The sequence below is a fragment of the Epinephelus fuscoguttatus genome, linkage group LG5 (assembly GCF_011397635.1).
Source record: "Epinephelus fuscoguttatus linkage group LG5, E.fuscoguttatus.final_Chr_v1".
NCBI lineage: Eukaryota > Metazoa > Chordata > Actinopteri > Perciformes > Serranidae > Epinephelus > Epinephelus fuscoguttatus.
The window spans coordinates 7970242-7984978 of NC_064756.1; the positions used below are offsets into that span (position 1 = coordinate 7970242).

At 39.8% G+C, this 14737-nt stretch overlaps 1 protein-coding gene across 1 annotated transcript; it reads right to left on the bottom strand.

Annotated features, from left to right (window-relative positions):
* Positions 1 to 38: 38 nt before the first annotated feature.
* On the bottom strand, positions 39 to 5168 carry mrps22 (mitochondrial ribosomal protein S22). Its single transcript, XM_049575510.1, has 8 exons — positions 5036 to 5168; positions 4267 to 4424; positions 4006 to 4170; positions 3575 to 3718; positions 1717 to 1800; positions 1324 to 1469; positions 1043 to 1151; positions 39 to 476 (listed from the first exon to the last, which is right to left on the bottom strand). The coding sequence occupies exons 1-8, from the start codon at positions 5160 to 5162 to the stop codon at positions 384 to 386; spliced, it is 1026 nt and encodes a 341-aa protein (XP_049431467.1). The 5' UTR covers positions 5163 to 5168; the 3' UTR covers positions 39 to 383.
* Positions 5169 to 14737: the final 9569 nt, after the last annotated feature.

Genomic DNA, 14737 nt, shown 5'->3' on the forward strand with positions numbered 1-14737 from the left:
ATCCAGGTGTCATGTTATGATACGCCAACAACACGTCACACAAGTACAAAGATCTTTATTTTTTATGTACATCATTTGACTTAACATATCAGGTTTGACTCAGAGGTCCGATGACAAACACATATAGACAGGGAGAATTTTACTACAGCTTCTCTCTGAATAAGTGACTAAATTCGTGCATCTTACAATAAGTTTCAAAGCTAATTCTTCTGGACATGGCTGTGGAGCGAATAGCTTTCCTTTCAGTCAAGAACGACCCAAACAGTGAAGAACAGAGAGATGTATTTTACATATTCGATGTCATTTTCAGTCCTTTCCTCTGGTTATGGGTACCATTCCTCACTGTGGACAAATTTGTATATTTCTATCTAGGAGTGGGCCGGTCAAGCAGCAGAGCTCTCAGCATCCATCTGTTTGTACGCCTGCAGGGCCAGCTCGATGTAGCCCGACCTCTGGGACTCCTTCTGTGCATAGATCTGCGAGGACAAAGGGTCAGAGGTCAGCAAGACTGAGAAGAAAAAGGGCACCCCAATTACTTTGAGGCTGGAGCAGTATTAATTTATTTAGTGGCAGAATAATAAAACGAAGCTAAGTCAGTGCTCCGTGATCAAGCATGACTAAACGAGAGGCCTTGTGTGATTGTGACTGCAGCGCACACACACACACACACGTCTCCTGCCGCTAACCTTTCACATTAAATGGCTGTCATTCTCAATGTCCCTCCCCACTGCTTCAAGGCTGAGGGGCTGTGAGCGCTAATAAGACCTGATGTGCCCTAAGCTTGGCCCCACTGTTCCCACGCTGGAGACAAACGCAGACCCTCTCACACAGGAAACCTAAGATGAGACGGCCTTGACTTGACCTCTTCAGAGCTGCACTGACTCCTGATTTTACTCTAATGCCCGAGGGGCACAATTTATATGACCTGGACGATTTCTGGATCAAATGGCAATATATAATATACACACAGCAAAGGGAATAGAAGTGTAAAATTGAGCTACGAGTCAGCAGATATTTCCAGTCAAGGTTGAGTTATTCTCACCTGAAGGAGGTCAACTCCGGTGGCCTGCTGGCTGGCAGCTTCCTGGGCCGACTCACTGTGGGGGTGGACCATGTGGAACAGAGACACGAGGCTAATCACATCCTGGAACCTGTAAACACACACATACACACTTGGGGGCTTAGGTCACAGATCTCTGCAAGCAGGTACTGTAGCCAGCGTGACAAGCATCGACAAAGAGCTTCCAGCTTCGAGCCTCAATTACAGAAACAGTCTTAAACCAGTTTTAACCATTCATGCATTCATCACACACACAAACTCACAGCTCTCTCTTCAGCATGTCCACTATAAGCCCGTCTATCCTTCGAGCGTTGAGCAGGTACCACGCCATGCCTCCGAAATGTCTAGTGGAGCGCAGCAGGTCATATTTGCTGTGCTTCTCCAGGTCTTCGTAAGTGGCTGTGTGTACCTAGACACAAAGCACATGATCCTAAATCCAATGGACGTTGTCGACACTCTGCACAATGCTCCTCACATCAAATTCATAAACTTCCAATCCACACTCTTGTTCCATTTCACACTCTGTATCAAGTGACCCAAAGAAAATACAGCACTGACTGTGCAAATGTCATGGTTTAACGCACTATATACAGTCTACAGATTTGAGCGCAGTTGGTGATCAGGTCAAAAAAACAGGAAAATCAATGTCACTTTACCCTGATGCAGTCTGAGGAGTCTGGTTCAAATTGGACCAGACACAGGTCCAACACATCCTCATGGCGGTCCTGGGAAAACACCAACTGAAAGAGAGACGTAGAAATGGGCCAAAAAAATTAAAGCTCTGGACAATCACTGGGCACACACACAGGTGTTTTCACTTATTTTGCCTGATTGGACCTCTTCTCTGGACTGTACTGGTGCGCAGACCTCACATGGCATCTCCACTTACTCCCATGTCAGAGGAGACAGTTACAGCTTTATCACTGAGAGTGTTTGCATGTGTTACAGTGATTACCGTGACACATTCTGGGTATTCTGTGCGTCTTTGTGCATACAAACATCAAATCCTGGTTTCAGGAACATGTATTAGCTCTTATCCCAGATCAGAGAAACCTAAATATGCAAGATGGAGTACTAGAAACCAGAATACAACAGTGTGTATACATCTCAACTAGATGTTTGATCATTGTCTGCGATGCCAGTGCAGCCTCAACTCGACTCAGACAGCAGTGTTAGTAAATACAATAAAAAGACATGATGTAACAGAGTGTAATGATGATACACACTGAACCCGACGACTGTGATGTCAAAGAATTCAGTACTACAAGCACAGACTGTGATTGTGTGTTGACATGGACATGATTAATCTGTTTAAGGTTATTTTTGAAGTAGCCCTTTTATATATTTGTTAATGAGAAACCTGAATCTGCTTTCTGGAGTACGTAAGAAACCCGGATGTATACAGGTAAACAAATAACCCAATTTCTCTGTGCTCATGTTAACACCATATGCTGAATATGACCATAACTGGGACAAGCCTTACAAATGGGTTATTCATGTCCATGTAATCACACTCAATGTCGCCCAGAAAAATAAGTATGTTGTTGATTTCCCACAAGGCAATGCACAAAGGAAATGCAGCAGCTGCTGACAGCTACAAAAAACTGTTGTTTTCACGGACGACATTTTGATACGTCAAATTATTAAAAGCTCTGCTGTTACTAAGAACATTTACAACGGCTAAATTCCATTTAGCTGCTTCAGTTTCAGGTGTCTGGTACTGTACATGCTGGCTGTCTACTGTCATAACTTTGAGGGATACCGAAAGATAATGAAGCCGTCATAATGTTGTGATGAACACTACTACAAGTCAAAAGAGGCTTGTAAAGTAAATTAAAAACTGTAGTATAACAGCAAATCTAGAGTTATTAAATCGTTAGAAAACTTTTTTTTTTTCTTCCTCTTTGTTTAATTGGCAGTGGCACACTAAAGGCATGTTGAAGATTCTCAGTCATATAGGTCATGGTAAACTTAAGTGCTGTATTGTAGGCAACTGAACTGAAGCCTCTTGGATGAGACGTGGCACATCTTCAAGCTTCAATCTTCCAGTTGCCTACGATACAGCACGCAAGACTCCACAGGCAAGAGTTTGAATGACCTCTGTCTGTGCACTATATCTTAATTTTCTAGCCTTTTTCTGTCTTAAAAACATTCATCAATTAGTGCATTATGAAAACAAAATACATGTGTACAAACCTAAACAGGTGTACATTAACCTCACAGGTCAAATGAGATGTGTCAGCCAGAGTAAGGGAGGAGATAAAAGTGTAAAAGGGGGAAAGAGAGAGCTTGAGGGAGACAGTGTAACACTGATTTAGTGATGTAGATGATGTAATTACATTGTTTACCCCCCAATACAGGAATCAGTATTAGAACTACAAGTTCCCTAGGTTTAAGGCATGTTGTTTGTCACCACAGGAAAGAGTCATGTCAGATCTAGAGAGCACAACTGTAGGAGGTAGCAGGCAGGAAAAGAAATAGCCTCTAATGATCATCAGACTCAATATTTCGTACCTTGAGGTTCTCCTCTTTGAACATGAGAGGCGCTGTGAGTTTGCGTCCCTCCTTGGGGAAGTAGATCTGAATGAGCCGGTCCCTCTCCTCCCATGTCGCTTTCCTCAGGGTCCCATTGGGCTCCCGTACGACAATGAACCTCTCCTGGAGGAAAAACAAAGCAAATACATTCTATATGTGGATACTTTTGAGCAATACTGTAGTCCTGGATCGATTAACTATGTACAAAATTGAGTTTCATCAAACTAAATTTAAAAATATGGATGTTTATGTCAAATATAAAAAAGAACAATGGAATTGTGCATGAAAAAAACCCAATAGTGACCTGTTAACGTATAAATTGTGTGAAATAATTATACTGTCACATGCATCAAGAAATCATCCAACCCCAGTTACACATATGCACACAAAACAAAAACTCATGTGCCTACCCTGTGTGGTATGTTGTACGTGATGTCTGTGAAGACATATTTGGCTGTGTCCATGCCATCTAAGATCTGGTCATTAGCCAGCACATCATTGATGGGCTTCCTCTCCGGCAGGACGGGGGGCATCTGCAACAGCTTCTTAGCCTGCTCTGTGGCCATCTCTATTGCCTGGAAACACACACAAGAGATTGGATGAAACAGGTGTTACTGTGCTGTGTCTGTGCATGACTGAGAGGGGGTGATTATGAGTTATTTAAACAGCACCTGCTCCAGTTGCTTATCAGTCATGAGTTTATATGTGGGCGGCTTCAGCTCCTGTTTAATGGGTCGGAACACTTTCTGCAGGTCCAGGCCGGTTATCCTGGTGAGGATGTCCTGCACAGCTGGATCCGTGAACTGGGGCTTTGCATTGTCTGAGAGGGCTGGAGAAAAAGGCAGAGTATGTTAATCATTTAGCTTACTGAATCCATGCACTCAGTGGCTAAATAGCTGACGAGTTAGCTTTATACAGGAGACCCAATAAATGTTTCCTTCCAAGTATTTTGATATTTTGAGTTGCAACATCTGGTGTCCTAAAACCTTCAAAAAATGCATGCAGCTCCCCTCTTCTATGCAATTTCTTCACCAAGCAACACCTCTTGTGATTAATACTAAGCTTTCATAATCAGACAGCCGTTTTTGCCGTCTTCCTTAGCTGTCAATTGTAAAGTTATGCTATGTCTGTAGGCAGCTAGCGCTTAACAAGTATGGATTTTGCATATATTGGATTTTACAACAATCCTGGTGACAATTCATCAACTACCATAATGCCGAATTTATAATAATACTTAAATTATTTGTACAAGATATTGAAAATTCTTCTACAGGGTCCCTATTTGTACAAAAAGTTGAGGCAATATTAAATTGGCCGATTTGTTAACGGGGTTTGACACCCGCACTGAAAGTATGGACGCTAGCGAAACATGCTACAAGGTCAGTGTTATAGTTACGAAAATAATACATCTACAATAATATTTATTGCGTTAAAACATACCGGTATCTTGTGTTCCGCTACAAAGCGTCCTGACGCTACATTTGAATAATATTTGTTTGCTCTTTTGAACATTTTTAACCCGAGAGTAGGTCCGAAATAAGCACCGTGCTGTTCCGAGCGCCGCCATGTTTGTTAGTGCGTCATAGAGGCGACCTCACCTTTGACCCTGCAGTTCAAGATGCAAGTGGTGATGGGATATGAAGTCTGTTGACGTGTCTACACATGGCGTCGAGGTTTAATGAATTTCTCTTTGTTTTCTGCTGTTAATAAATCACCATTTCATCAGCAGTGTGGACTAATAGACAAAACAAGTAGACAGTGAAGCCAAGACCAAAAATAGATACTAATTATTAATTAACAATAGAAAATAACTTAAAATCCTATTATGATATTTGACAATACTTAGGCAATGAATTTGTTAAAATATGTTTCTGTTTGTGTGAGAATCCTGTGGTGCTGTGTCACTTCACAATGCAGTAATAGCATAATATAGCAATAAAAAAACTTTTTAAAAATTAATTGAAATGTCATCACCAGGTGGCACTATGACACCACATATCCTGAAACCTCACCAGTAAAGAGTCTAACTTTTACCTTCAGTGAGAACACTTGGAGATAATGCTCATTTATACATATTGTATATTCATATCAGAGTCCCACAGCCTCTTTTGTCTATCTCCTTCATGGCTCAGCTCTGTGTAGCCTACACACATTCCTCACTTGTCATTACAGTGTGTTCCTGAATTGGCTGATAACTTTAAAATTCTGTCTGGACGATAAGAGCTGTGCTAAGATGTCAAATACTCCACTTATAAAGAGAGACACTCACAGAAATGTGCACTTGATGACTCATTTATTTAGAATAAAACCAATTTATTAGTGTTTATAGTGTAAAATAAATGATGACATACACTTATCCATAATTAGAACAGTCTGTAATGATTTATGTACAGTCCAAGCAAACTTTATTTTTGATCTGCATGTGTGTGTCTGTGTGTGTATTTTGTATTGTGCATTTTTTTTATTTAATAGATTTAAATGACGGGTGATTTCTGCATCAAGAAAAACACAAGTTGTCAAATATGCATATATAGATTTGTTATTAATTATACATTTCTTCAATAAAAGGTGTGCTTTCAAATACTGAAAGACACAATAAGACAAGAGAGATTATGTTCACACACACACACACACACACACACACACACACACACACACACACACACACACACACACAGAGTTTTGTATCCACTCACAAAAGATACATTATTATTATTATTATTATGTGTTTGTTGCTTTAGTTCAGCTTAAAAACTGAAACAAAGTCTGACAGTGTTGCATGTAAACCAGATAAAAATGTCACCTTCTCATTGCCATGCTTTCAGTCCAAAAAGTCCCTGAACTTTAAAGACATACAGCACATCAGGTCGTGCAGCTTTGGGGTCATATGTGCTCTCAAAACTTCATTAATGAATCAATCATTGGCTCATAAAACTGAAACACGTTATCAGAGTGCTTTAGGGTCACAGCCAGCGCTGACTTAAACAAAGTGACGTCCACCAGATAAGTAACCCTCTCAGGTAATGTTTGACTTGATTTTTTTTAACTCTGAAAAATGTGTTTCAACCTTTGTTCGTCCTTTAACCTGTCATTAAATTTATGAAATTACAGGTGGTCTGCAGTGGGTTCACATCTCCCTCTCAGCTAATTACAATAAATTCAGAAGTGGTTGATTTGGTTTTTTTTTCTTTCTGGGTTTTGAGCATAAAAAAATAAAAATAAAAAATCACCCTCCTTTAGTGACGACCAGAACTGGAGGGATTTTGATTTCTGTACAGCCTCATTTAGATGATTAATATTAGTTTAAATTTTCTCTTTTAGAAATCATTACTTCTGTAACAAGTAGCACTGAGAAATTATTAAATGAGGTACCATTATTTTCTGTTGCAGAAATTAGCAGGCATATAAATACTGCTAAAACATTCTCTTCCAATGTGAGTTAATACTTAAATAAGTGTTAAAAACCCAACAAAGAAATCAAATTAATCTGACCAACAGTAATATGATCACAGTGGAAGAAACAACGTGTCATCATGACTGAATGAATCTGAGCAACCAAAAATCTATTAAAAAGTAAAAATAAGTGGCTTTTGTGCGGCCTTGCAACAAGGCTCATGAGTTCTGTACCCCCAAACCAAATTAAATATATACTTTATTTTAAAAGTAAAAGCTAGATAATTTACTGAAACAACTGGAAACTGTAGTTTTTAACAAATGTTCTCAAACAGGAGTAAACAGTGCATTTGTTGGGGACTATTTGCTGTGCTAGTGAGTGTGTTCACAGCAGCAGGACACTGTACATGAGACAAAACTAGTGTGTGTGTATTCATGGTAATAAAGAAACATCAGTGCCAGAGTGTGACTCACTGATGTGTTTTTAATCGTTTCTGGACAACAGTGGCACAGAGGAATAAGACATATCAGACTGTGGCTACGTGAGAATACTGGTACGTCAGTTCATTGATGGCTTTTGTTTTTCTATGGGAGCTGTTGACCATATAGAACATATATGGACGTGTCCTTTCAGGAACTTTGGAATAAAACTCTTCACATTTTAGATCATCATAGAGGGATTGTGAGATCACATGACGCCATCACTCTGTGGTTATGTCTGGCTCTCTCTACCTCCCTCACAAAGCACAGCAGTAGTCACAAGCCCCCAACATGCCACCACGCCACCACATCCACAAAATGCATTTTGTGGATTTAAACCCAAAATGCAGCCGCTGCCGCCGCCACACAACCATGAAGATCATTAATAAAACCTCATGTGCCACGCACAGACCCTTCCTCTAGGATTTTGTTTCCCCTCTCCCCCAGCCACCCCCCCACCCCCCCCCCCAAACTAATCTGCAGTAGGATTTAGATATTAGGTGGACAGATGGAGGTGTGGCTGGTTCGGTAATGAGGTGAGCAGTGGCAGTGAGTCCAGAGGCCCAGACACTGGCGAAACGACGTGCGGATTGAGCTGTAAGAGGCCCCTACACAACCAGATGTACACAGCTGTCACACTGCTGACAGAAAGTAATCCTGCAGCCCCACTGCCAGAGAGAGAGGATTACAATCTCTGCTGGTTTCAATGACTGCAAGGTTTGTTTCCAGATGCAAGGAGAAAAGGTTAATCTATCTATCTATCTATCTATCTATCTATCTATCTATCTATCTATCTATCTATCTATCTATCTATCTATCTATCTATCTATCTATCCATCTATCTATCTATCTATCTATCTATCTGTCCATCTGTCCATCTCTGCAGGAGGGGGAGTGTGAACCTTCAGTGTAACTCTAAGTGATCCTAAAGTGGCACTTAGCTTCAGCTCCCAGGTATGAAATGTGAAATGCTCACTGTTGAATTGGAATTTCCGTTCACCTCCTGAACTCAGATGGAGTTGACCCTGAAACAGAAGGCTTGCGGTGGATCCACATGGACTGGGCTGCTTGTGCACACACACACACACACACACACACACACACACACTCACACACAGCAGAAAAAAAGTTACTTACTTCATACACAATATATTTAATGTCATCTTCAGATAGAAAACTATATTATTTTATGTGTTCTGCAAGTGGGAGACATGACAGCACTGCCAATTTCTATTGCACTTTCATGTGTTTTGCAGCTTCTTTGCAAAAGGACAGAGCAAACAAGACAAATACAGTATGAAATAATAATAATCTAGCTTCTTAATGATGGGAGCTTGCATTGGAACATTTGCATTGACATGTTTAAAGAAAAATACATCTCAAAACTTCCACAACTGAATTTTGAGACTGATATCAGTGTGTATTAAGACTTGAAACTTTCAATTCTCTGTTACTTTATATTTAATTTCACTATATTTCGCAAGTAAATATTGTATTTTTTTTTTACGTCACTATATTTATCTGACAGCTGCAGTGACTTTACTGATTAAAACTGTGATACCCCCATCTCTAAAAATATGATATATGCCCGTCACCCTATTAAATCAACTCCACTTTAACCAGCTGAAATATTAAAATGTTAAAGCATCAGTAACATGATTATTTATAAAGACTTAAATCTCTGATAAAGACAGTTCTGCACAGTGATTTGACTTTAAAACTTTATTGTGAGCATGTTCTACAGTTAATACTTCTGTATGTTAACATAAGTATAATTTTGACTTGTAATTGTGTATTTTGAAATAATATTTTTTATGTGTTGTCACTTTTACTGAAATAAAGAGCACTTCTTCCACCACTGCTTCTAAGACAGTCAGTAGGTTGAGTGTAAGAGTGTGTGTCAGCGTGACTGGGAGCAGCAGGAAGCTGAGAGGTGAAACCTGAGTGTAGAAGAGGGGCTGGATGTGGGTGAGGAGGGGGGTGGAGGGGGAGATCATGGAAAGGGGATGCAGGGGGTGTAACGGGTGGGTTGAGCGACAGTGGTGGTGGTGGTGGTGGTGGTAGAGAGAGTGGGGCACTCTGGGAAGGACTCGCCACATATGTTTATTAAGCTTTCTGCACGGTGGACAGAGAACGGGTTCAGAGCAGGGTGAAACGGAAAGGTGTGTGTGTGTGTGTGTGTGTGTGTGTGTGTGTGTGTGTGTGTGTGTGTGCGTGCATGCGCACTGTGCAGAGAGCACAAGAGAAAATGTGAAGAGGATGTCTATCCTCAAACAACTGGAGCGTCAAATATGCCAGACTCTGAGAGGAGATGATGGAACAACTAGCTCACTTTAAAAGTGTCACTGTGAATGTGGCACGTTGTTTCCATTTCTGATCTGAGGGATTTATGAAGCGATGGGAAAATATGTGTGTCCCTATTGGATGGTTTGCAAACAGGGTGCAGTCACAGTTCATTTCACAGCCGAAAAGTGTCTTCAGTTTATAATCTTCTTGCTGTATAATGTTTTTATTCTTGACCTTACTCTCACAGTCCCCAAAATATATTTCTGTTGTATGCCAAAAAGTCATCCGCTACAGACATTTATGTTGTATGTTGTCATATGCTGATGACAGTATGTATGTTTGGGATCAATTAGGCCCCAGAGAACATCCCTGTTAGACCTCTTATGAACAAACTGCTATACAACTCCAGTGAAAGAAATCCAAATAGTTAAAAAGCTTGTTAATAGTCTACATTACAAAGTATGTGAATGAAATGAAAGCCCTTTATATTCAATCATCTTTTACAGCTGGAGTCAGACAGTTAATAAAACATGAAGTATCAAGCTGATGAAATATTATTACATACTGTATGTTGTTGAGTTGTTTAAGACAGTCTGAGGTCTCCAGGACCCCAAACAGAACAATCAAGGTAATTGAACCTTTCATATGTAAAATAACTGTTGGGGAAGCTTTGAAAACATGAGCTACGTTGAAAATGTGAGCTATGAATTACTTTACACTGGAAGAAGTTGAATGACAACACAGCTACTCATAGGGAAGAATCTAGTGTGCCTAACTAAAGCTAGAGAAACTATTTTGCTCAAACAAAATGAACAACAATGATCATATTAACAATGTACATGTGATATGAAATCATAACATAAGATAAGATAATCCACAATTCGTCCCACAACGGGGAAATTTACAATGTTACAGCTGCAGCAGCAGAGAGAGTGCAAACAGGAAGCATCAGTAGCAAAAAACACAAAAGCAATATATGATTATGTATCAGTAAAATAAAAAAACACAGGTTGGTGTACTGAGTAAACTACAAAACAAAGAGCAATAATAACAATAATAACATAAAGCAATATAAAAGAAGCCAAACATAATAAAGAGACAGACCGCATGGTTGATTTCACATATACTGATATTGCACCTGATGATTGTGTGCAGTGAAAAATAAAAGCAAAATATAATAAACAGACAAGCTATTTACATTATTGCACATATCATGTAGATAATTTTATAGTTGGTATATACAGATATTGCACATGAGTGATGATTGATTGTCCATGGTTTTAGTGTGTGTGGTCCACAGGGAGCAGTCCCGGTTGTAAAGTCTGACAGCATAAATAACATATAATATGAAAAAGTCACATGCCAACTAAAAACTCTGCTCAAAAAAATGTATTGCAAAAAGTTCCCACTTCTTACCAGGTCATATATAAACCAAAAATAAATACATAAATAGAATACCCCACAGTTATAGGGGAAGTGCAGGAATGCTAGCTTTGGTTTTGTATCCAGTGTCCATCAGACAGACACCTGCCTTTAGAAGCTAGAGCTCATGTGGGGGTGATGCGCCAAGCAGAACTGCTCAGTTAGCAAGGTAACTTCTTGAGAATCATGCAACAGCTTCTTTGAATATGTGTTAATAAATAGCAATAATCAATACTTATGACTAACTGTGAACAAAAGGGGGTTCAATTACAGTAAAGAAGCAATGGTAAAATTTAGAAAAAAACAAACATTCCTTTCCTTCTATGGCCCAAAATTGTTAAGATTCAGTAGCTAACTTCACAAAAAAAGACAGAAGAGTAATTAATAGTATAGAATATCTTTATTGCCTTTGCACATGTACAATGAAATTGAATAACACAAACAAGAACAGCCATACAAAGCACTGAGAGGAAGAGCACTGAACTGCTGCACCTCTGTGCGCCACCATCTTGCCATCTCTAACTACTTAAACCATTATACAAATAAGAATGTATTTAAGTACCTGCATGCTACTGCAAAATGCATTTAAACTATGCAGTTCACTACTTCCCCACACTGTCTATCTGCCTCTTTTGAGAAATGTTTTATTATAAAGGCATATAATGTATTTTTTGGCCAAGTTAAGGCTTCAGTCTGTGACTCCTATGTTTCCTTTTTAGGTCCCTTTTAATTCCTCCTGTTTTAACGGTTTTATGCTGCCATTTTGGCTTCCTGGTTAAAAAAGGGACAAATATAATTTATAAATAATTTGGTTTTGTTTGGACTAATTCCATAAATATTGACATGATATTTCTTGCGTCATACTGAGTCTTCTTTTTGTGTTTATTGGTGCAAACTACAATAAAATGAACTGTACTACAGAAACTGTCACTGACTTTACTTGTGTCGGATGCAGCTTGTGAAAGAATCTCAAGATTGTTGCAGTGTGTGTGTGTGTGTGTGTGTAGAGAGAGAGTGAGTGATGTTGTGGCTTGGGAGTAAGCACTCAAGGCCAGCCTTATTCCTCCTCCTCCTCCTCCAACCCGTCTTTGAAGAGGAATGAGCATGGGAGGGAGGGCACATAGAAGGCCAGAGGAGATGCAGCGATAGTAGAAGTGAGGGGAGGAGAGAAGAGGAGAGGAGAGGGGGGAGAGTAAAGGAGAAAGGGAGGGAGAGAAGGGGGCAGAGGGCACAGTGACATTACCTCCAACAGCCTCTGTGACCTCCCCCTGAAGCTGATTTAATAATTCAGAGACCAAGAGACTGAAATGAAAAGAGAAAGTGTGTGTGTGGCATGTGTGAAGGAGGGAGGACATTATTAATGTAGCTATTAATTGAATTTATGAAGTGCATTTATAGTTTTCTTTGCAAGTTAAAAACTTGTCTCTCGTTCTATTGTCCATTTGATACTTTCTTCTTTCGCTTCCTTTCTGCTTTGGGACTGAAACATGTCACCACTGTGGACAAATTATAATTTACATAAAACACTAAACCCAAACTCTGCCTGAAAAAATAAAGGTTTTACTTTGAGCTACTGAACTTTATTCAACAACAAAAAAATCTTGTGAAGTGTCCCTCTCTGAATCAAGTAAAAAAGTTACTAGCTCATGTTACAGTATTAATTAAAAATACACCAGAATAAATTTGATTATTCTTTTTTTTTGGCATTTCCTGTCTTAGAAAGCAGCAGCAGAGACACACACACACAGGAAATGAAAGAGATGACATGCAACAAAAGGCCGCTGCTGAAACCAAACCGGGGACACTGCGGTCATGTGGTATGTGTCTTAACCACGATGCCAGCAGGATGCCTCAAGTGGGATAATTTTAACCAGTTGACTAAATGTTCTGCTCATTTCTTTTCTTTTTTTTTTGGTAGCATTTAGTTTCAAATACTTAGATGGAGTATCAGCGTCTGACTCTGACATTTACACATTTACTTCCATTTGTGAAAGCGAAATAGTGAATAAAATAAGGTGCCAGAGAGCATGTAGACATGGTGTATCTGTGTATTTAAGTGTGTGTGTGTGTGTGTGTGTGTGTGTGTGTCTCAGAGGGGGGCTGTGAGGAGGGTCAAAGTCAAGGAAGGCAGGAGGTATGAAGCAGAGTTCACCTGCACCTAATGACCTTCACTGGCCTCCATCCATCTGTTTATATTCACTGATTCATGCCTCCCAGAAATGACTTCACACACACACACACACACACACACACACACACACACTGCATGTTACATTATGTGTTAAATACTGAAGACATTCTTTTTGTAGTCTTGTATAGTTTTCTCCTTTTTTTATTTTATTTTATTTTTATTTATTTATTTATCTTTTTTTGAGGGGGTTGGTAATTCTTCTTTATTGAATATAGCAGAAAAGATACAAGCAGGAAGTGGTGTGACAGAGATAAGGGGTATGTCATGAAACATAGAGCCCCGTCTCTGTGCCACCAGGCACATCTTATATTGGTTTGAACTATATTTAATATATGTATTCCATGTTTTTCCACAATAAACACAAAAACAAACAGGAACCATAAAGAACACACAGAGAAAACATGGGGAGAAAAAACATCATGTATATAGTTCATCAGTGCATCAGTATGTCATGTATAAGATACATTGAGAGTTGGTTTCCAGGTGCATAAAGCATCCCCATATTTTTTAGGAATGAGTGGCCTTTAGTGGCACACATCAGTTTGTCCATGGCCAGCCAGTTTGAGAGGCTATCAGCCATTTAATAACAATTGTCCCTGGTTTGGTTGGTTACATACAGCAATGTCAGATGGTGCCAAAAACAATGAGAAGTTGGACCATCAGACAGGTTTTAAATAAATTTGGTTCACCAAACTTATTTGGAAGAGAAATTCAGACTCTGACCACCATGCACACAGTTTTGTGCAATGACAGATTATTACAACACATTTACAGTTTTACCCACTTTGGGTTTGGGATTGTGGGACACATTCTCAGAGTTCGGTAATAATTTATTCGGTAAAATTGTTATCATAACTGACAGAAATGATGGCAAAAACTACAAAAATAAAAACCCACGTTGCTATAAACTGCCATTTCCTTTTAAGTACGGAATCACACACATAAAAAAACAGGCATGTGCACACACTAACCTGACTTCAGCCTCACCCATAACCCCCCGCCAGCTCAAAGTGAAAGGCAAACTAACACCGACCCACACACACACACACACACACACACACACACACACCTCCATCAGACCTCAGCACTGCATTTGTTTCTAACTAAACCCCCGGCCGGCCGGGTTTACGGGGTTTAGGTGCAACGCGAGAAGCAGCACACACTCCTGCACCCCTCACCCTCCTCCACTCTCACTTTGTTATTTTTATAATTCAAGATCGGGGTGGGTAAGAGATGGGGTGACAGGGGGAGCGTGGCACTGATAAGGTAGCTAATACCCAGCTTTTTAAAAAGGTCAAAGGTCGCCCCTGCTTGACTGGGTGGTGGTGGGGTGTTGTACGCGTATAAGGGGCGGCTGAGGGTTTGGGAAT

Bases quoted from the DNA above. Each gene is read 5' to 3' on its own strand.
- mrps22 (XM_049575510.1), bottom strand. From the start codon at position 5,162: ATGGCGGCGCTCGGAACAGCACGGTGCTTATTTCGGACCTACTCTCGG. The intron at 1,152-1,323 runs GTGAGTTTGTGT...GTGTGTTTACAG, and splicing joins GACATGCTGAAGAGAGAGCT to GTTCCAGGATGTGATTAGCC. The intron at 477-1,042 runs GTGAGAATAACT...TTGTCCTCGCAG, and splicing joins CCGGAGTTGACCTCCTTCAG to ATCTATGCACAGAAGGAGTC.